Here is a 15,349-nt window from a genome sequence, read left to right on the forward strand (position 1 = left end):
CTAGGGCCCAATGGCATGGAAATCCCACTGCCCAGCCGAACAGGGGGTTGTTACTGCGGAAAGGTGGGAGATCAGTTTTCCCTCTAAAGATTGCAGCGTATTGCAGTGAGCATTGGAAGAGGAAGGTGCCAAGCGAGAGGGTCCAGCTAACCACAGCAGCACGGCATTCCCCAGGGAGCCCACGGCCAAGTCCACGAGCCTGTCCTCGTTCAGGTCCAGCTGTCCATGGATGCTGCATCCGAAATACATCAGCCCCGGTGCGAGGTCCGCAGCTGCTATCCGCTGGAAGGAAAAGGGAGAATCCAGCCTGGTTTCCAGCGGGAGCATCCCCGCCTGTGCAGGAGGGGATTCACCTCCTGGCCTCTGAAGATGCCCCTTCCCAAGTGATTTTCCCGGGAATGAGAGCAGTTTTACTTTGGAGGCACCATCCAGAGATTCCTGCTGAATTTACCCTGTGTATTTACTATTCCTTACATGTGGCAGGGGGTTGGAACCGGATGAGCTTTAAGTTCCTTCCAACCCAAACCAGTCTGGGATTCATCTCTAGCAATTCATTGCATTAAGTGCTGAGCATTGCCCCTGATTTCCAACATGTTTTCATAGGATCATAGAATAGTTAGGGTTGGAAAGGACCTTAAGATCATCCAGTTCCAACCCCCCTGCCATGGGCAGGGACACCTCACACTAAACCAGGTCACCCAAGGCCTTGTCCAACCCAGCCTTGAACACTGCCAGGGATGGAGCATTCACAACCTCCCTGGGCAACCCATTCCAGTGCCTCACCACCCTAACAGGAAAGAATTTCCTCCTTAGATCCAATCTAAACTTCCCCTGTTTCAGTTTTAACCCGTTACCCCTTGTCCCATCACTACAGTCCCTAATGAAGAGTCCCTCCCCAGCATCCCTGTAGGCCCCCTTCACATACTGGGAGCTGCTCTGAGGTCTCCACGCAGCCTTCTCTTCTCCAGGCTGAACAGCCCCAACTTTCTCAGCCTTCCATACCTCACGTCTGCTTTCTCTTGCATCCCTCACAAGAGGAGACGTCCGGCAATAACAACTAACAGTGCAATACTGAATGTGAATTTATCGTGCTCTGTCAGCCCTTAAATGACACTTACTGTGAGGGAGGATGAGGACAACTGAAGCACACCCAGGAACCACCCGTACCTGCTTGTACTTCTTCAGGATGGTCTCTTCGAAGCCAAGGAAGATGTAGATCGCTCCTTGGTGCTCGTCCTCCAGAGGAGCCCCGACAACCAGGTCGTTGTAGGAGTCCTGGTTGAGGTCAGGCACGGCAGCGATGCAGGAGCCGAAGCGGGAATTCTGGTAGCTCTGCAGGTCCAGGAGGGCTCCGCTGGGAATGAAGCGGTTCTGCAGGGCCAGCCGAAGGGAAAAGGTGAGACCCCAACCCCAAACCATCAGCAGCGAGCCTGGCAAGAGGAGAAACCCCCCAAAGGCAAGCGAATGGTGTGGTGTGCGTGAGCAGCTTCCATAGGGAAGGAGGCGACTCTCCTGGGGCTGCAGGACTTCCTGCTGAGCCTGCTCAACCCTGCATCAGCTTTGCCTTCCCTCTGTAACAACCTATGTGAATAACGGCATGGAAAGCTGTGCTTTGCTTATGGGGACTCCTGCTGCCGCAGGCGGGATCTGCAGCCTTCGATACAGAGCGCGGATGCTCATTGCCGGCGTGATTTGGTTCAGAAACGCCAGTTTGAGCCAGGTCTGGGGGCTGCAGCGAAGCTGGTCCTGCCCCAGAGCACTGGAAGGGGATGGGGATGGTGCATGTCCTGTCTATGCCCTGCGGTGAGGGTGGAGGGACCAACCTGGCTGCTCTCCACAGCCCCGTGCCCAGCTCAGCCTCTGGGCAGGAGGGTGCCCGTGGAGGAAACCCTTTTGGGGAGGCAAAATGAATGGAGACTTTCCCCATAGAGACATCCCCGCGTTGCAAAGCCCCCCCTTGCACCCCGGGTATCACCTCCTTGGTACCGGGGAGCTCATCCAACCGGGAGCAGCAAAGCCTTGAGATGATGCAGCTCTGCTCCAGCGCGGGCTGGATTCCCTTTGGCAGCGAGCAAACCCCCCTGGGATTGCTTATAAACAAGGAAACCAGACAGATCCTACTCCAAACCAAGCTCAGCTGCCTTTGGGCAGCGCTGCCATGCCCCGCGGTGTCTGATGGAAGCTGGTCGGTGAACGCAGCCTGGAGCCACCCCGGGGAGGTGACACAAGGGGAGAGATGCAGTTTCTGTGCTAGCACCCAGCCCCGTGGTGCTGCCGCGTACCTCCTGCAGGGTGTAGACATAGACCTTGCCCCTCTCCCTGCCCTCGCTGAAGTACATGGGCGCTCCCACCAGCAAAACATCCGTGATGCCATCGCCGTTGACGTCCAGGGAGTTGATCTCGCTGCCGTAGTAGGAGCCGATCTGGAGGAGACAGAGGAAGGGATGGGAGCAATGCTCCTGGCACGCAGGGGTACTGCCCCAGTGGGGACATTTCAACCCCTGCTGCAGCCACGGGGTTCGGAGCTGTGGATGCAGCAGCAGCCAGGGCATCGCATGGATGTGCTGCAGTGCTGAGCTATTTGAACAAGACAGTTTGTGAGCAAAGGGTGAGGACTGATGGAGAAGCGTGTGTGCCACATGGGTTAACCCATGCAGCATCCTCAGCAGGCATTACCTGCTCTCCCTTTAGCGCCTGGTGGATGGTGAGGTTCCTGTTGTTGTGCATGCTGAAAAGGATGACCTTCCCGGTGTGGTTGAACCTGGGAGCTCCTGCGACGTAGATCCGCTCGTGCTTGGTGGAGATGACGGAGGAGACGGTGTAACCTGGAAGGGGGCAGGCGTGGGGTGAGCATGGCTGAGCATTCCCTGCTCCCAGCGCTGCCCGGGGTCTGCTTTCCATTCACCCCCAGCTGCTGACACAGCTCTGGCCATTTCCCAGGTCAGGAAGCAAGAAACCCGGCTTTCCTCACAGATAAAGCCATTCACATCAAGCCCAGAGCCCCGAGCTTGGGCTCTGAGCCGCCTGCTCAGGTCCTACCCACACCCTGAGCCCAGAGTTCTGGCGCTGCCTAACGCAGCCGTGCAAAACCCTTCTTTCACCGAGGTGAGCCCAGTCCCTGGCTGGATGAGTGCTTTAGTGCATGGCTCACATCAAGTCAAACCAGCAAGGTCGAGCACACCGGGAGGCTGCGGTACCTGCCCCTTCGAGACCCCTCCAACCCCACATCCCAAACCAGGCATGAAAGACTTTGCTGATGCTTGATGTTAACACTCACAGTCTGATAAGAGCCGTGAATCCATCAGGACTATTCCTTATGAGTCCTTATGGAAATAACCCCATGTAAGTGAACGATTCTGAGCAATCCCCGGGATCACCAGCACACGTTGCACGCTGGGCTGCAGCGCTTGCCCGTGGTTGCAGATGGGATTACGGAGGAATATAACACTGGAGCTGCAAAATCCTGGTTTTCAAACGCAGCTCCAGGCTCCTCCACGTTCACAGTCAGTGAAAATTATTAGAAATTATTACAAATAAATAATAAGGAATTATTAGAAATTATTTGGATAATTAAGTATTAGAAATGAATTAGGAAATCATGGCCAATCATGAAGCTGGATCAGATCCCTTGGGATCACATCCAGTTGAATTTTGAGCATCTCTAGGGATTATCAGGGTTTATGGACCTCTTTCCCTGGGCATTGCCTCTATATGGGATCTCTGTTTCCCTAAACATTCCCTTCGTCAAGGGATATTCCTAAAGCAAGCATCGGCCTTGAAAACCCCATTTCCCAGCACTGGGAGAGCTGGGATTCTCCACTTTTATATATTAAATAGTAAGGAAATCAAGCATTCCCTTAATATCTCTGGATTTCTTACTCCAGACAATGGGAACGAGAGTCCAGCTGAGCTCCCACACACCCTCATGGATTTCCCTTGCACAGCCACAGCCATCCCCACTCCAGGCTGTCACCCTAAGGGATGACCCCCGTGTCCGGGGGCTGTTCATATTCCCAGCACAGGGAGCAGCCCTGACACGCTGGCAGTCAATCCCACAGCATCCCAACCCCGGGGCAGCTCATCCTGGCACGCACATCTCCGGAGGTTTTAGAACCAGGCTGTTATTTCTGCTCCGGAGCCTCAGCAGCCGCACATGGAACGGATTAACCCAGCAGGTATTTCCTCCCTAGGCATGGAATTTCATCACTGCTTTTTAAACCATTCCAGTAAGTGCTGCAGATGACCTGGGCTGAGCGGTGTCTGAGCTACTTCTGCATTGAAAGCACTTCTGTGCTGCTCACCATGGTCGACACCGGGCTCTTCCCAGGTGAGGATGCTCACAACCGCTGCATCCCTGAGCAACACGGGTCCAGTGGGAGCTCGCAAAGAGCCAGGCACGGTCTCCAACACTGGGAGCACTCCTGCTAGGAGTCACTTGAGAAATAGGTTGTGTTTCCTACTATTGAGCATAGAATCCTGAGCTGAGCCCTGGCAGCAGAGCCTCCTTCAGCTTTCTTACCTAAATACGCTCCATGGTTTTTCAGCTCCTCCGGGAACTCCTGGAGATAAGATTCCCGCAGGGGAATGACCTTCCCACTGCTGGTTTCCTTCAGGACGGCCCCGTTCCAGTCATAGGCACCCACTGCTCCCAGCAAGATCCCATCCTATGGGAGAGCAGGAGGAGTTTGAAGGGATTTCTGGCCAAGGGGAGGCAATTCTCCCCCATGCCTCCCCTATGGGTAAGGTCGATTCATGCTGAGATGGATGAGAGGACCCATCCAGAGTGGGATGCTTTTGTGTGTGAACACACATCGGGGTCCCTAACAGCTCAACTTCTAGACTATATGGAATCAAGGGATGGTTTGGGCTGGAAGGGACCTTAAAGCTCCTCCAGCTCCAGCCCCTGCCACGGGCAGGGACCCCTTCCACTGGAGCAGCTTGCTCCAAGCCCCTGTGTCCAGCCTGGCCTTGAACACTGCCAGGGATGGGGCAGGCACAGCTTCTCTGAGAAGACATATATAACGATAACATATAACGCTATATATAATATTTATATATAATAATAATGATATCTATAGAAAGCAACCTCCAAAGCACACCTGAAAAGATGGAGATTTTTAACTATGCTGGAGTGACATTTCCATCCCATTCATATATTTCCAGCATGCTTTTCCTCCCCTGGAAAACCCCAAGCAGAAATCCCTGCTGGCTTTTCCCTTGGACCTGCCAGCCTCCAGAGCCCATGGGTGAAAGGGACCGACCTAATGCATCCCACCATCAACAAGCGTTTTCCTCCATGGCACATCCCAGCATGTCCTTTCCAAGATGCATCAGGTGGAGCTGCTGGAGGCTGGTCCCAAGGAAGGCACTGGTCTCCCTTCCTCATGGGATAAGCCAGCGGCATTATGGTGATGATAAAAGGAACGGGGGTGCCCTCTTGCATGGGATGGGTTAAAAAACCCCACCACATTTACTCTCTTACTTCCACAACATGCGATGAAAATCCAGTCTGGGACATTTCCAGTCCAAAGGAGATTTCATTCTTGTTGGTTCCTTAAAAACAAAGAAAAAGCAGGAATTTGTATGTAACGGAGAGCTTTGCTTTCCTGGAGGGGCTGAGCATCCACCTCTAGGGCACCTGGAGCGCAAAGGACCCCAGCTGCCACAAATGAGCCTGTGTCTCCCCAGATCACCACAATTCCACAAAATCCTACTGCTAACAGGTACTGGCAGCTCTGCCCTGGTGCTGTTCTCAGCCAGATGGCACAAAAATGTGGATTCAGAGCATTCTGCTTCCCAATTGCAACCAGGTGAAGCCACCACAGCTCTGCCAAGAGCAGTGGCCAGGGTGAGGGGTGTTCTTTGCATAGAGGGGATCGGTGCTCCTGGTGCTTGGGGGATGCACTCAAACTAAAGACGTTTCCTTCTATATGAAGTTATTTGAAGCATGATTTTAGGTTCTGTATCAAGCAGGTATTGGGGAAAGCCTTGGTGTGAACCATGCAAATTCTGACTGACAGCCCACCCGAAGCCAGGACATGTCAGGCATCACTCACCTTCCAAGCTAAATATCCTTTCCCCCAGAGCATCCACAATGTCCTTAAGTGCTGCTTCGTCTGTGACATTAAAGAAATGCTTGTCATCCGGGTCGCTCGCTATGAACTTTATCTCATTCAAAAAGGCTTCGGGATTGATTCCTCTTCGGTTATAATAACCCAACACCTAGGTTTGAAGGAGAAACGCAAGACTCAGGGGTGTTTGTGTGATGGAGAAAGCCGTCCCAAAGCACCTGAGGGGTGTCCATGTGGAATGAACCTGACAGCCTTGGCATCTGACATCTCACTGTGGGAGCAATCAGAGGAGCACATCTCATTCAATTCAGCTGCCTGATGTAATGCAGGGTCCTGCCTGTCCCTGCCCATGGCGCCTGCTGCAGAGCCAAGCATCCCACTAAAAGCAGGACCAGCAGCAAGGACCCCTGTTGATGCGCTGGGAGAGGTGGAGATGGGCTGCGTTGCCAGCCCCATTGCATCGGGGCGCACGGGACATCAGTGAGCTCTGTCTGGCTTTTGCTATCACTTACGGCCACGGCGTATCTGGTGACGTTGTCCTTCTCGCTGTCCTCGATCACCTTCTCCAGGTCTGGGCTGTCGTGCGACTCTCCATCTGTGATTACAATCATTACTCTCTTTGCCCCTTTCCGGCCACCTTTCTGAAACGCTTCCGAGCTGCAATTGAAGAGATGCCCTGGGCTGCTCAGGCCTCGCCAGGCCACGGCTCCCACCGCCACACGCGCCCACAGCTGCCCAGATGTGCGCCCCGTCACCCGCATCAGAGCACCTCGAGGGGTGCTGGGGCTAGTAGCCCTCAGGGAGGTGCAATTGGGGCCCTCAGGAAACTGCAGGGCTTTAAAACAGGATTTTTATCCACCTGGAGATAAGGATAGGAAGGAGAGGAGCCTTTAATGAGGAAAATGCCCTAAATCTGCATCAGGAATACCGGGGTTGTTTGGGGGCTGAGGGCTCAGCTCTGGGTGCTTTCAGAGAGAGGAAGCATTTTCAGTCTGCTCTTCAACTTCCAAGGGGAATGGCTTTAACCTGCTCGAGGGGAGACTGAGCTGAGCTCTTAGGCAGAAGCTCTTCCCTGTGAGGGTGCTGAGGCGCTGGCACAGGGTGCCCAGAGAAGCTGTGGCTGCCCCATCCCTGGCAGTGCTCAAGGCCAGGTTGGACACAGGGGCTTGGAGCAAGCTGCTCCAGTGGAAGGGGTCCCTGCCCGTGGCAGGGGTTGGAGCTGGATGGGCTTTAAGGTCCCTTCCAACACAAAGCATTCTAGGATTGCTATGATTCCTTCTGGTCCAGCTGCAACTGAGGATGGAGCAGTTTTGCAAGGCATCATTGGTAAAGCACTCATTGAGGACAGAGCCTTTTCGCAGAAACGTTTTTAGCCTGGTGCTTTCTAAGCAGCGAGAAACAGCAAAGGGGAGAGAGGGAAGAAGAATAAACGGTGATTTAAAACTTGCTCTCAGAACGAACAGGAAGGTGAGTGGTTTTTACCGAGCAAACTCTATCCCGTAGGCAGTCCTGGTCTCTGTACCTCCTCTTTGCTCTATGTGACTGGCAGCTGCAACCACATCCTTTACAGACCTGTAGTCATTTAAATGAAACTCATGGACGACGTCCTCCCCGTACTGAACAACTCCGACCTGGGGATTAAAGGAATGGCACAAAGGATGCAACCACCTGCTGCATAGCCGGGGGCTGCACACTTGGTCAACCCCATGGAATAGCAGCCACTGGCACAGTCAGTCTCTCTGTCCCCGTTTGCTCCAGTTTTCCCTCCAGGGATCATAGGTAATGCTCAAATGTATTTCTATTCTCTGCCAGCTCTCAGCCATGCACAGCCCCCTCCTCCCCTGCTATAAAGGTTTGGGGTGATGCAGATGTGCTGTGCCCCATTGCAGCCCCCAGCATCTCAAGGGGGGACTGAAGATGGGGTTATTTGTGTTGACCTATGCACAGATCCCTGCCCACACCAGCCCATGATCACTTATAGGAAGAGGAGGGAAATCAATTCCCAGCTGCCTTGCTACAGGGACATACTTCTATATTTCCATGGGATTTCACCCTCCTGTGGGGGGCTGCTCCCTCCATAGCTCATTAACGTGAGCGGTGTTTCCTTGGGCTCAGCTTTAAAGCCCATACATTGAGAGGTCATTTTGAGAAGCAACAGCACCAATAGCATCACATTGGCAGAAAACAGACATTGGAAAGGGCCCCATGAGTGTGGCCAAGGGACTCTGAGTGACACGGGGGGGCACACAGGAGTTGTGCAGGGTCTTACTTGTATCTGGCCGGGGCCAATGTAGAACTTTTTCAAGATGTTGATGAGGAAGTGCTGAACCTCAACCCAAGGATAGATGCTGTTCGACCCATCCAGGACTATGATTATGTCCATGTACGTCTGGCATCCTGCGGAAAACACATGGTGTGTGATTGAGAGCTTTTGGCAAGGCTCGCCAAGGGGAGGTTTAGGGCTTCATGCCTCGCTGTCAGGTGCTTGCTCTTATGATTTGTTGGGGGAAAAGTCTTATTTCAGTCCTTATAATGACTTTTGGGCTTCAGCAAGGTAGAGAGAAGCCACAAGCATCCTCCCTGCTGAGAAAGGACTAGGGAACTTGCTAAGAATAACACTCAGCTGCATCTTTTCTGATTCAGATTTAAGCTTTTATCCGGTCTAATATCATTGCAGACTTCAAAGGGTGGCCCCTGCAGGCAGGATCCGGCCTCCGCTCCTCCCGCAGAGCAATGCTTTCCCCCTGAGTCACTCCTCAGCCCTGCCTGAACTCGCCATAGAACACCAGTCGGGCATTTCCTCCCCTTCCCATTAAATCCTCTGCGAAAGGCAGCCAAAAACCCCAGTGAGGACCCCAGGGCTCGCCTCTGGATTGAGGCAGTCAATTGGTTTTCAGTGGGGAAAACTGCTCAGCATCATCTGCCTTCTTTATACTTTATAGTATTAGTGAGGAAAGTTGCAGAAAACCTGGAGATGCTGGATTTTCCAGGGCCAGATTTATCGGCCCTTCCCATCTCCTGCAGGCATCCATGGGTTAGCGCATCCGTGGACTGGAATCACACGGGGACCACTCCATCCTTGTGGTCCTCAGCTGGGTGCTACCACCTTGATCCCCTGCTCACCCCAGGAGCCTCTGCATCCCACTTACTGAATGATAACGCCATGCTCGCCCACAAGCTTCCCTCTAAAACACCGCTTGCCCTTTAGAGCAAGGGCTAAAAGCATGTCCTGGCCATAAAGAGGGCAGGGACACTGAGAACTTCACGGTGGGCTTTGCCTTTACTGCCTCTGCCACCCAAAAGTCCCCTTTTCCCATGCCCTGCTTTATGCCACGAGAATGAATCAACACCAAAAGGGTGATGGAGCTGGGATATCGCACGCTGTGCCCAACTGAACAAGGAGCTTCCAGGAGCCCTGATGCTGCAGGACAGGCTTCTGCAATCTATTACCTGTTACAGGAAAGCCAGGAAGCTTATTTAATACCTCAGAATGAAATCACGTACCCACATCACAGATTTGGGCCAAGCTATTCAGCTTTCAGTCAATGAGCACTTTGTTTTGTGTGGCCCAGGTCCGAATTCTTTCCCTATTTTGCCTTCCTAACTGCGCTGATAAAATATTCGGGATTCTTTCATTTCCAGCTTTGGAAGAAGAAGGTGGGTTTTGTCTTCCCCCGGTGTGAGTCAAAAGGAAAATGTTTACCAGATGTCTGTGTCCAGTAACCCCCTTTGAATCACTTCCCTGCAATCACTTCCTCCGATCTCCCCAGCACTGACATCTCTTTGTTTTCTCAATGGGGCTGAAGGGATTAGGGAACAGGAATCCCCTCGGGCTTCAAAGGCAGGGTTAGAGCTGCAGGGCACCACTGATTGCCGTACTCTGCAGAGCCGGAGCTACTGTCTTGGAGAACCTGAAGTTGGAGTTGACCCGGGAGCACATCCCTGTGGTGTAGTAGGAGCTCCCGCACTCGTGGGACCAGAGAGGGCTGCAGGCCTGCGGAGGGAAACAAAGCATCAGGGGTGGGTTGAAGACAGCCGCGTTTTAATCGCTGCTGTCCTCTCCTTTGGCATCCTTTTCCCCATGGAAAGTGAGGTTTCTGAGCCCTGCAGTGCATGCAGCACGTGTATAAACGCACGGAGAGGTGTAGTTGCATGCATTCACATGCCGTTGTACATGCATCTGGTTTTACAGACTGTTGTGAAAGCCCCCTTTCCTCACCAGGAAGCTGTTGTCCTTGGGGTTGGTGGCCAGGCTGAGGCCAAGGCGCATGTTGTCCTTCCGCTCGGAGACATTGGAGAGCGTTACCCGTCCTTCGGAGAGAGGATGAGGTTAGGGACCACTGCTGAGCAGGGATGCTGAGCAGGGATGCTGAGCAGGGATGCTGAGCAGGGATGCTGAGCAGGGATGCTGAGCAGGGATGCTGAGCAGGGATGCTGAGCAGGGATGCTGAGCAGGGATGCTGAGCAGGGATGCTGAGCAGGGATGCTGAGCAGGGATGCTGAGCAGGGATGCTGAGCAGGGATGCTGAGCAGGGATGCTGAGCACCCATCCCACATCCCCGTGGTGCTCCCCATCACCTCTGGAGCAAGGGGGATCCAGGTGAATGCTGCAGGAGTGGTCTCTGCCTGCTTACACTGCAGACTTTGTGCTTCCAATTTATTTTGGGAGCATCAAGATGAGAATTGGTTTTTCCCTCTCAGATGCCACAACCAAGAAAGAGAAAAGTCTTCTAGGCAATGAAGCTGTGAGTCGGAGATGGCATCTCTTGTACTGTCAGTCTAGGAATAAACCCCTCTCTGAGCAGCCCCAGCATCTCAAGGTTTATTGCCCGACCAGTAGGCATTTAGTAGCTGATTTATCATTGTGCTTTGCTTTGTTTTCCCGTGTTTCACAAGCCAGAAACTGGGAACAGCCCCCAGGGCAGCCCTGTTAACGCCAACATCGCTGAGCTGTGGCACAAACACTGCCCTTCCTCTACTGATGGGCTCGGGGCGATGCAGCTCCCTGTGAGCTCTTTGCTGTTTTGCCTGAGAAGCAAACTGAGAGGGAGGAAACTGGACAGTTAATGGTAAACCTGGGGGGTGGTTTCATTTCCTGGGGCCTTTGGAAGCTTCTTGCTGAGGGTTAAATGGAGGGGAGGCTCAAAACCCGAGATCTATAACCCAGAGCTCAAAGGAGCTTCCAACAACCCTCACTTCTCCCCTGCAGACCAGCCCTGAGGTTGCTCCACCCCACCATGGGCATACACCACAGCAAAGCCAGAGGAAAAGGGGTTTTATCCCATGTCATAAATGTTCCAGCATCCCAGCTGCGGATGCTGCCACCCGCTGTCCTGCTCTGGTACCCAAGTACCTCAGCCCCTGCGACCACAGGGTCAGGAATCAGCTCCTGCTTCTCCACACTATGGACATCTCTGCTGCCTGCTCACTGTCAGCCTGGCTTCCCCCCAGGGCATCTCCGTGCCTGGTTTTACTCAATGGCCTCAGTGCTAACCAGGCAAGTGAGTGGATTGGGAATACATCAAATAGGATGGGCTCATGGAGCCAATCTTCTCATTTAAATCCCATTTCCAACAGAGAAAAGATTGGGTTTTAGCAAGACTCAAATTTACACACGAGAAAGATTTATCTCCCTGAAGAATCTCGCTGTTCTCACAGAAAATAATAAATAAAAAGAAAAAAAAAAACAAAAAACAAAACTCTGCTTAAAAAAAAACCTTTAAAAATCTGGAGCCCATCAATCAAATATTGCAGAGGACCCAGATTTCCTCCTCCCTTCATCAGCTCTGCTAGAAAGCGGGATAGTTCAGATTCACTATGAGGAAAAATGAAGTGAGAACAACTGCTCCAGCTGCTCCAATGATAAAACCTTGCCCCAAACCCCAGCGGTGCCCCTCAGGACCATGAGAAAGCTCTCACGTTCCCTGCTGAGATGGGGATGTGCCCATCAGGTACCCCACTCTGAAGGGCATGTCCTGATGCTGTGATACTGGCACGGTTGGTGCTAGACCAGCCCAAGAAACCCTGAGAAAGAGCCTGCTTCCTCCATCCAGGGAGATGGGACTGGGATGCCTGTGGGATTGGAGCACCCCTGGGGTCTCTGCTCCTGTGACAACACTGATGGGGCCCAGAGGTGGTGGGGCTGGGTGGTAATTCCCAAATACCAAAGCCATGGGAGCAGGCTGGACCCTGGGAGCAAAATGCCTTTGCAGAGGGAATTGCTGCAGTGGCCACGTTGTCTGAGCATCCCCTGAAGAGGGAATACAGACGCTGCCATGTGGAGCCAGGTATTTGCTAGAGGGACCATTATCCATTGATAGGCCCATTCTGATCGTTTAATAAGCCAGTTTAAGCTATATTAAATAAATTCTTTACTTCATTCTGATCTGCTTGATTTTACCCCAATATTGGTTAAAGCTCAGCACCAGGACACCAATAATTCCTCATTTAAAAATCCTCCTAAAACATGCAGTCCTCCTGCTTTTGGGGACAATCTTGCCCTTTGGGGTGCATCTTTACAGACCAAAGCAGTGAGAAGAAGCACCACGTTAAAACACCCATCTCTCCCCGCTCCATGTGCGGTACCTAGGTTGAGTTTGGTGCAGTTGCTGTGGCTGTCACTGGTCACTGGGCACTTGTAGACATCTCCGGTCTTCTGCTGGCCGTTGGTTTCGTAGGGAGCTCCCACTACCAGCCTGCGGGAAAGAGGGGTCCATCAGTGCACGAAGGCTGGGTGGGAGGTGTGGGAATGAACCCACAGGCAAGGAAATCCCAGCCCAAGCCCCTGGCTTGGTTCAGGAGGTGTCAGGAGAGGGGACACCATCATCCCCCTGACCTGACTCACCGCACTAATTCAACTTCCCCTTCCCGTGACGGCAGCAGCAATAAGCTGGGGATGATGACTCAGTGCTGCTTGGAAGCAATGCCCATCAGATACCAAGGGAAGGGTTTCTCTCCTAATAATAAATACATAATAATGTGCTGCCCCATCCCTGGCAGTGTCCAAGACCAGGTTGGATGGGGCTTGGAGCAAGCTGCTCCAGTGGAAGGGGTCCCTGCCTGTGGTAGGGGTTGGAACTGGATGGGCTTTAAGGTCCCTTCCAACACAAACCAGTCTATGATGCTCCAAATAGCAAGGAGGTGACGCAGCAGTAACAGCAGCTCCCACAGGGATCCACAAGGAACTTTTGCATCTGGGACATCAGAGGTGTTTTTCTCACTTGGACTTGTAAGACTTGACCAAACCGGCACAGAACAGCAAACCAAAGGAGGAGGAGAGCAGGACCCGAGGAATTTGACCATTCCTTCCTGCCTAGTTCAAAAATACCCTCAACCACGAGTTATTGGCATCTTCTGCTCCCAATGTGTTTGCCCAAAATACATCTGCTCCATTGCTTTTTTTTTGCTGTCAAAATCCTACCGGTGGATCCCCAGATCAACAGGACCTCTTTTGTTCTGCATCACCCTCCCCAGCAGCTGGCAAAGCAGCTGTCCCCAGCACAGATGTTCCCTGTTAGACCAGAAATGGTCATTTTTGAAGCTGCTGCTTCTTACAAAGACCCTGAACTCTCATTCTTTTATTCCATCACTGTAAAATGGGATTGCCACCGAATTAAAAGCTCCAAATCCTAAGCAGCGTTCAAGGAGTCTCATGGAAATACTTCCTGTCTTACAGCTTCTTTGCTAATGAGGATATTAATTAGGGGAAAACAGCAACCACCTGGAGGTGCCCTCAACAGCAGCCAGAAGCTCAGGGAAGTCTGGTACCTTCCCCCTAACCTCTACAAGGAGTTTGCTCATGCCCCTCTGCCACACTGTCAGTGCCCATTTGCTCGTGGTCAGACATGGGGGGAAGATGGAAGAGGTGAAATGTGGGAGGGCAAGAGAAAAAGACCTTCAAGATGAAAAGAAATAAAGGTTGAGACACTCGAGAAGGTAAAGTTCTCCTTTCCTAATTCTTCATCCCCACAGGTTTAACATAAATGGGATTTAAGGCGAACTCAGAGCAGCTCCACCTTGATAGGCCTCCCCCTCTGGAATCCTGTCCAGGATTTTCCCATTGATTAACATTCACATCTTAATACTGTCACACTTCCTATAAATAAACATTCCTGAACACCAGCTGTTGTTAGGTCGAAGCATCTCATCCAGATGTGAGACGCTGACGAGGGCAAACCGCGTTCCCCCAGTTCCCAGCCCCACGTCAAGGCAGGGAGCTCAAAGACAGCCCAACTATTTGCAGGCGCTGCCAGCAATGTGGAGCTCATGAAACCAGAATTCTTGTCTCCCAAAGACAATGGAATTGTTTTCCCTTTCCAGTTACATTTAAGTGATTAATTAGCTGAAGCTGTCAAACTCTCATGGAAACTTGGCAGCTCAGGAAGAGGCTTTTCCAGCTGTTTGAAAGGTGCCGGTCACAAGGATGCTGTGAGTGGTCCCCAAAGGGGGCTGTCAGAGATGCTGCTCTGCTCACCAGCTCACAGCCCTGCTTGCAAACCATTTCCTTCACTTTGTGGTTTGCAAAGCTGTGCTTTAAATGTTGTTTTTGTGTTCAAAGGAAAAATTCCATCCCAAAGCACCCAAATCCAATCACAGCATCTCACTGCAGCAGGGAGCCCTGCTCCATCCCCGCTCTCCTCCTCCCCACGCACCCTTGGGTCACCCCACATCTCCCCAGAGGGTGACAATCCCCCCCCATCAGCCACAGCCCGATGCTAAACAAGCAAAGCCTCTGCAGCAGCCGGCCCTTGCGTCATGGCTTGGCTAATAAATGAAGCCTTAAAAGCAAATAAGAACCAAACAAGCCCGCCCTCGCCTTCCTTTTCATGCGCTCCGTATGGGGACAACAAAAGCAGAATAGAAGAGGGGATTAAATGCAATAGGCGCAGACTGCTCAGAGCAACATGTCTGAGGATGTATTTTTAACCTTCATCTGGGAAAAAACAAGAGAAATAAGGAAAACCAGGCTGTCGGTGGAAATACTCGAGGAGCCTCAGCACAGCCAGCAGAGCGGAAACCCAGCTTCTGCTTTGCAAGCAAAGCCCCCATGCTGGGGCCTGCTGCTGGTGCCCTGCCCGGGCTGCAAACATCAAAATGATGTGTTAAACTCAATTTGCATCTCTTTTTAGCACTGGTTGAAGGGGGTCCGATACACATGAGCAGCGTGTGCAGCACACAACCCGAGCCGCTGCCGTGCTTCAGTGTCTGAGACAATTAAAATCACAGCAGCTCCCAGCTGATTGAGTTATTGGGGGGGTTTCCCCTCAGTCAAAACACAA

The 15,349-nt window shown here is 52.3% G+C and overlaps 1 protein-coding gene across 2 annotated transcripts in view; it reads right to left on the reverse strand.

Annotated features, from left to right (window-relative positions):
* ITGA11 (integrin subunit alpha 11) overlaps positions 1-15,349 on the reverse strand; it is a 43,636-nt gene that overhangs the window by 13,215 nt on the left and 15,072 nt on the right. Inside the window, exons 3-15 of one of the 2 annotated variants that reach the window (XM_057430530.1) lie at positions 12,657-12,766; positions 10,291-10,382; positions 9,951-10,065; positions 8,341-8,468; positions 7,554-7,702; positions 6,584-6,728; positions 6,057-6,222; positions 5,483-5,553; positions 4,520-4,664; positions 2,677-2,825; positions 2,283-2,423; positions 1,168-1,371; positions 152-282 (exon numbers count right to left, since the gene is read on the reverse strand). In XM_057430530.1, the coding sequence (XP_057286513.1) occupies positions 152-282; positions 1,168-1,371; positions 2,283-2,423; positions 2,677-2,825; positions 4,520-4,664; positions 5,483-5,553; positions 6,057-6,222; positions 6,584-6,728; positions 7,554-7,702; positions 8,341-8,468; positions 9,951-10,065; positions 10,291-10,382; positions 12,657-12,766 (1,746 nt within the window). The remainder of the gene's footprint in view (positions 1-151; positions 283-1,167; positions 1,372-2,282; positions 2,424-2,676; positions 2,826-4,519; positions 4,665-5,482; positions 5,554-6,056; positions 6,223-6,583; positions 6,729-7,553; positions 7,703-8,340; positions 8,469-9,950; positions 10,066-10,290; positions 10,383-12,656; positions 12,767-15,349) is intronic. The other variant, XM_057430531.1, reaches the window with a different exon arrangement.

This window comes from Pezoporus wallicus, unplaced genomic scaffold (genome assembly GCF_028554395.1).
Source record: "Pezoporus wallicus isolate ANWC-B61680 ecotype Strahan unplaced genomic scaffold, APGP_CSIRO_Pwel_v1 contig_14831, whole genome shotgun sequence".
NCBI lineage: Eukaryota > Metazoa > Chordata > Aves > Psittaciformes > Psittacidae > Pezoporus > Pezoporus wallicus.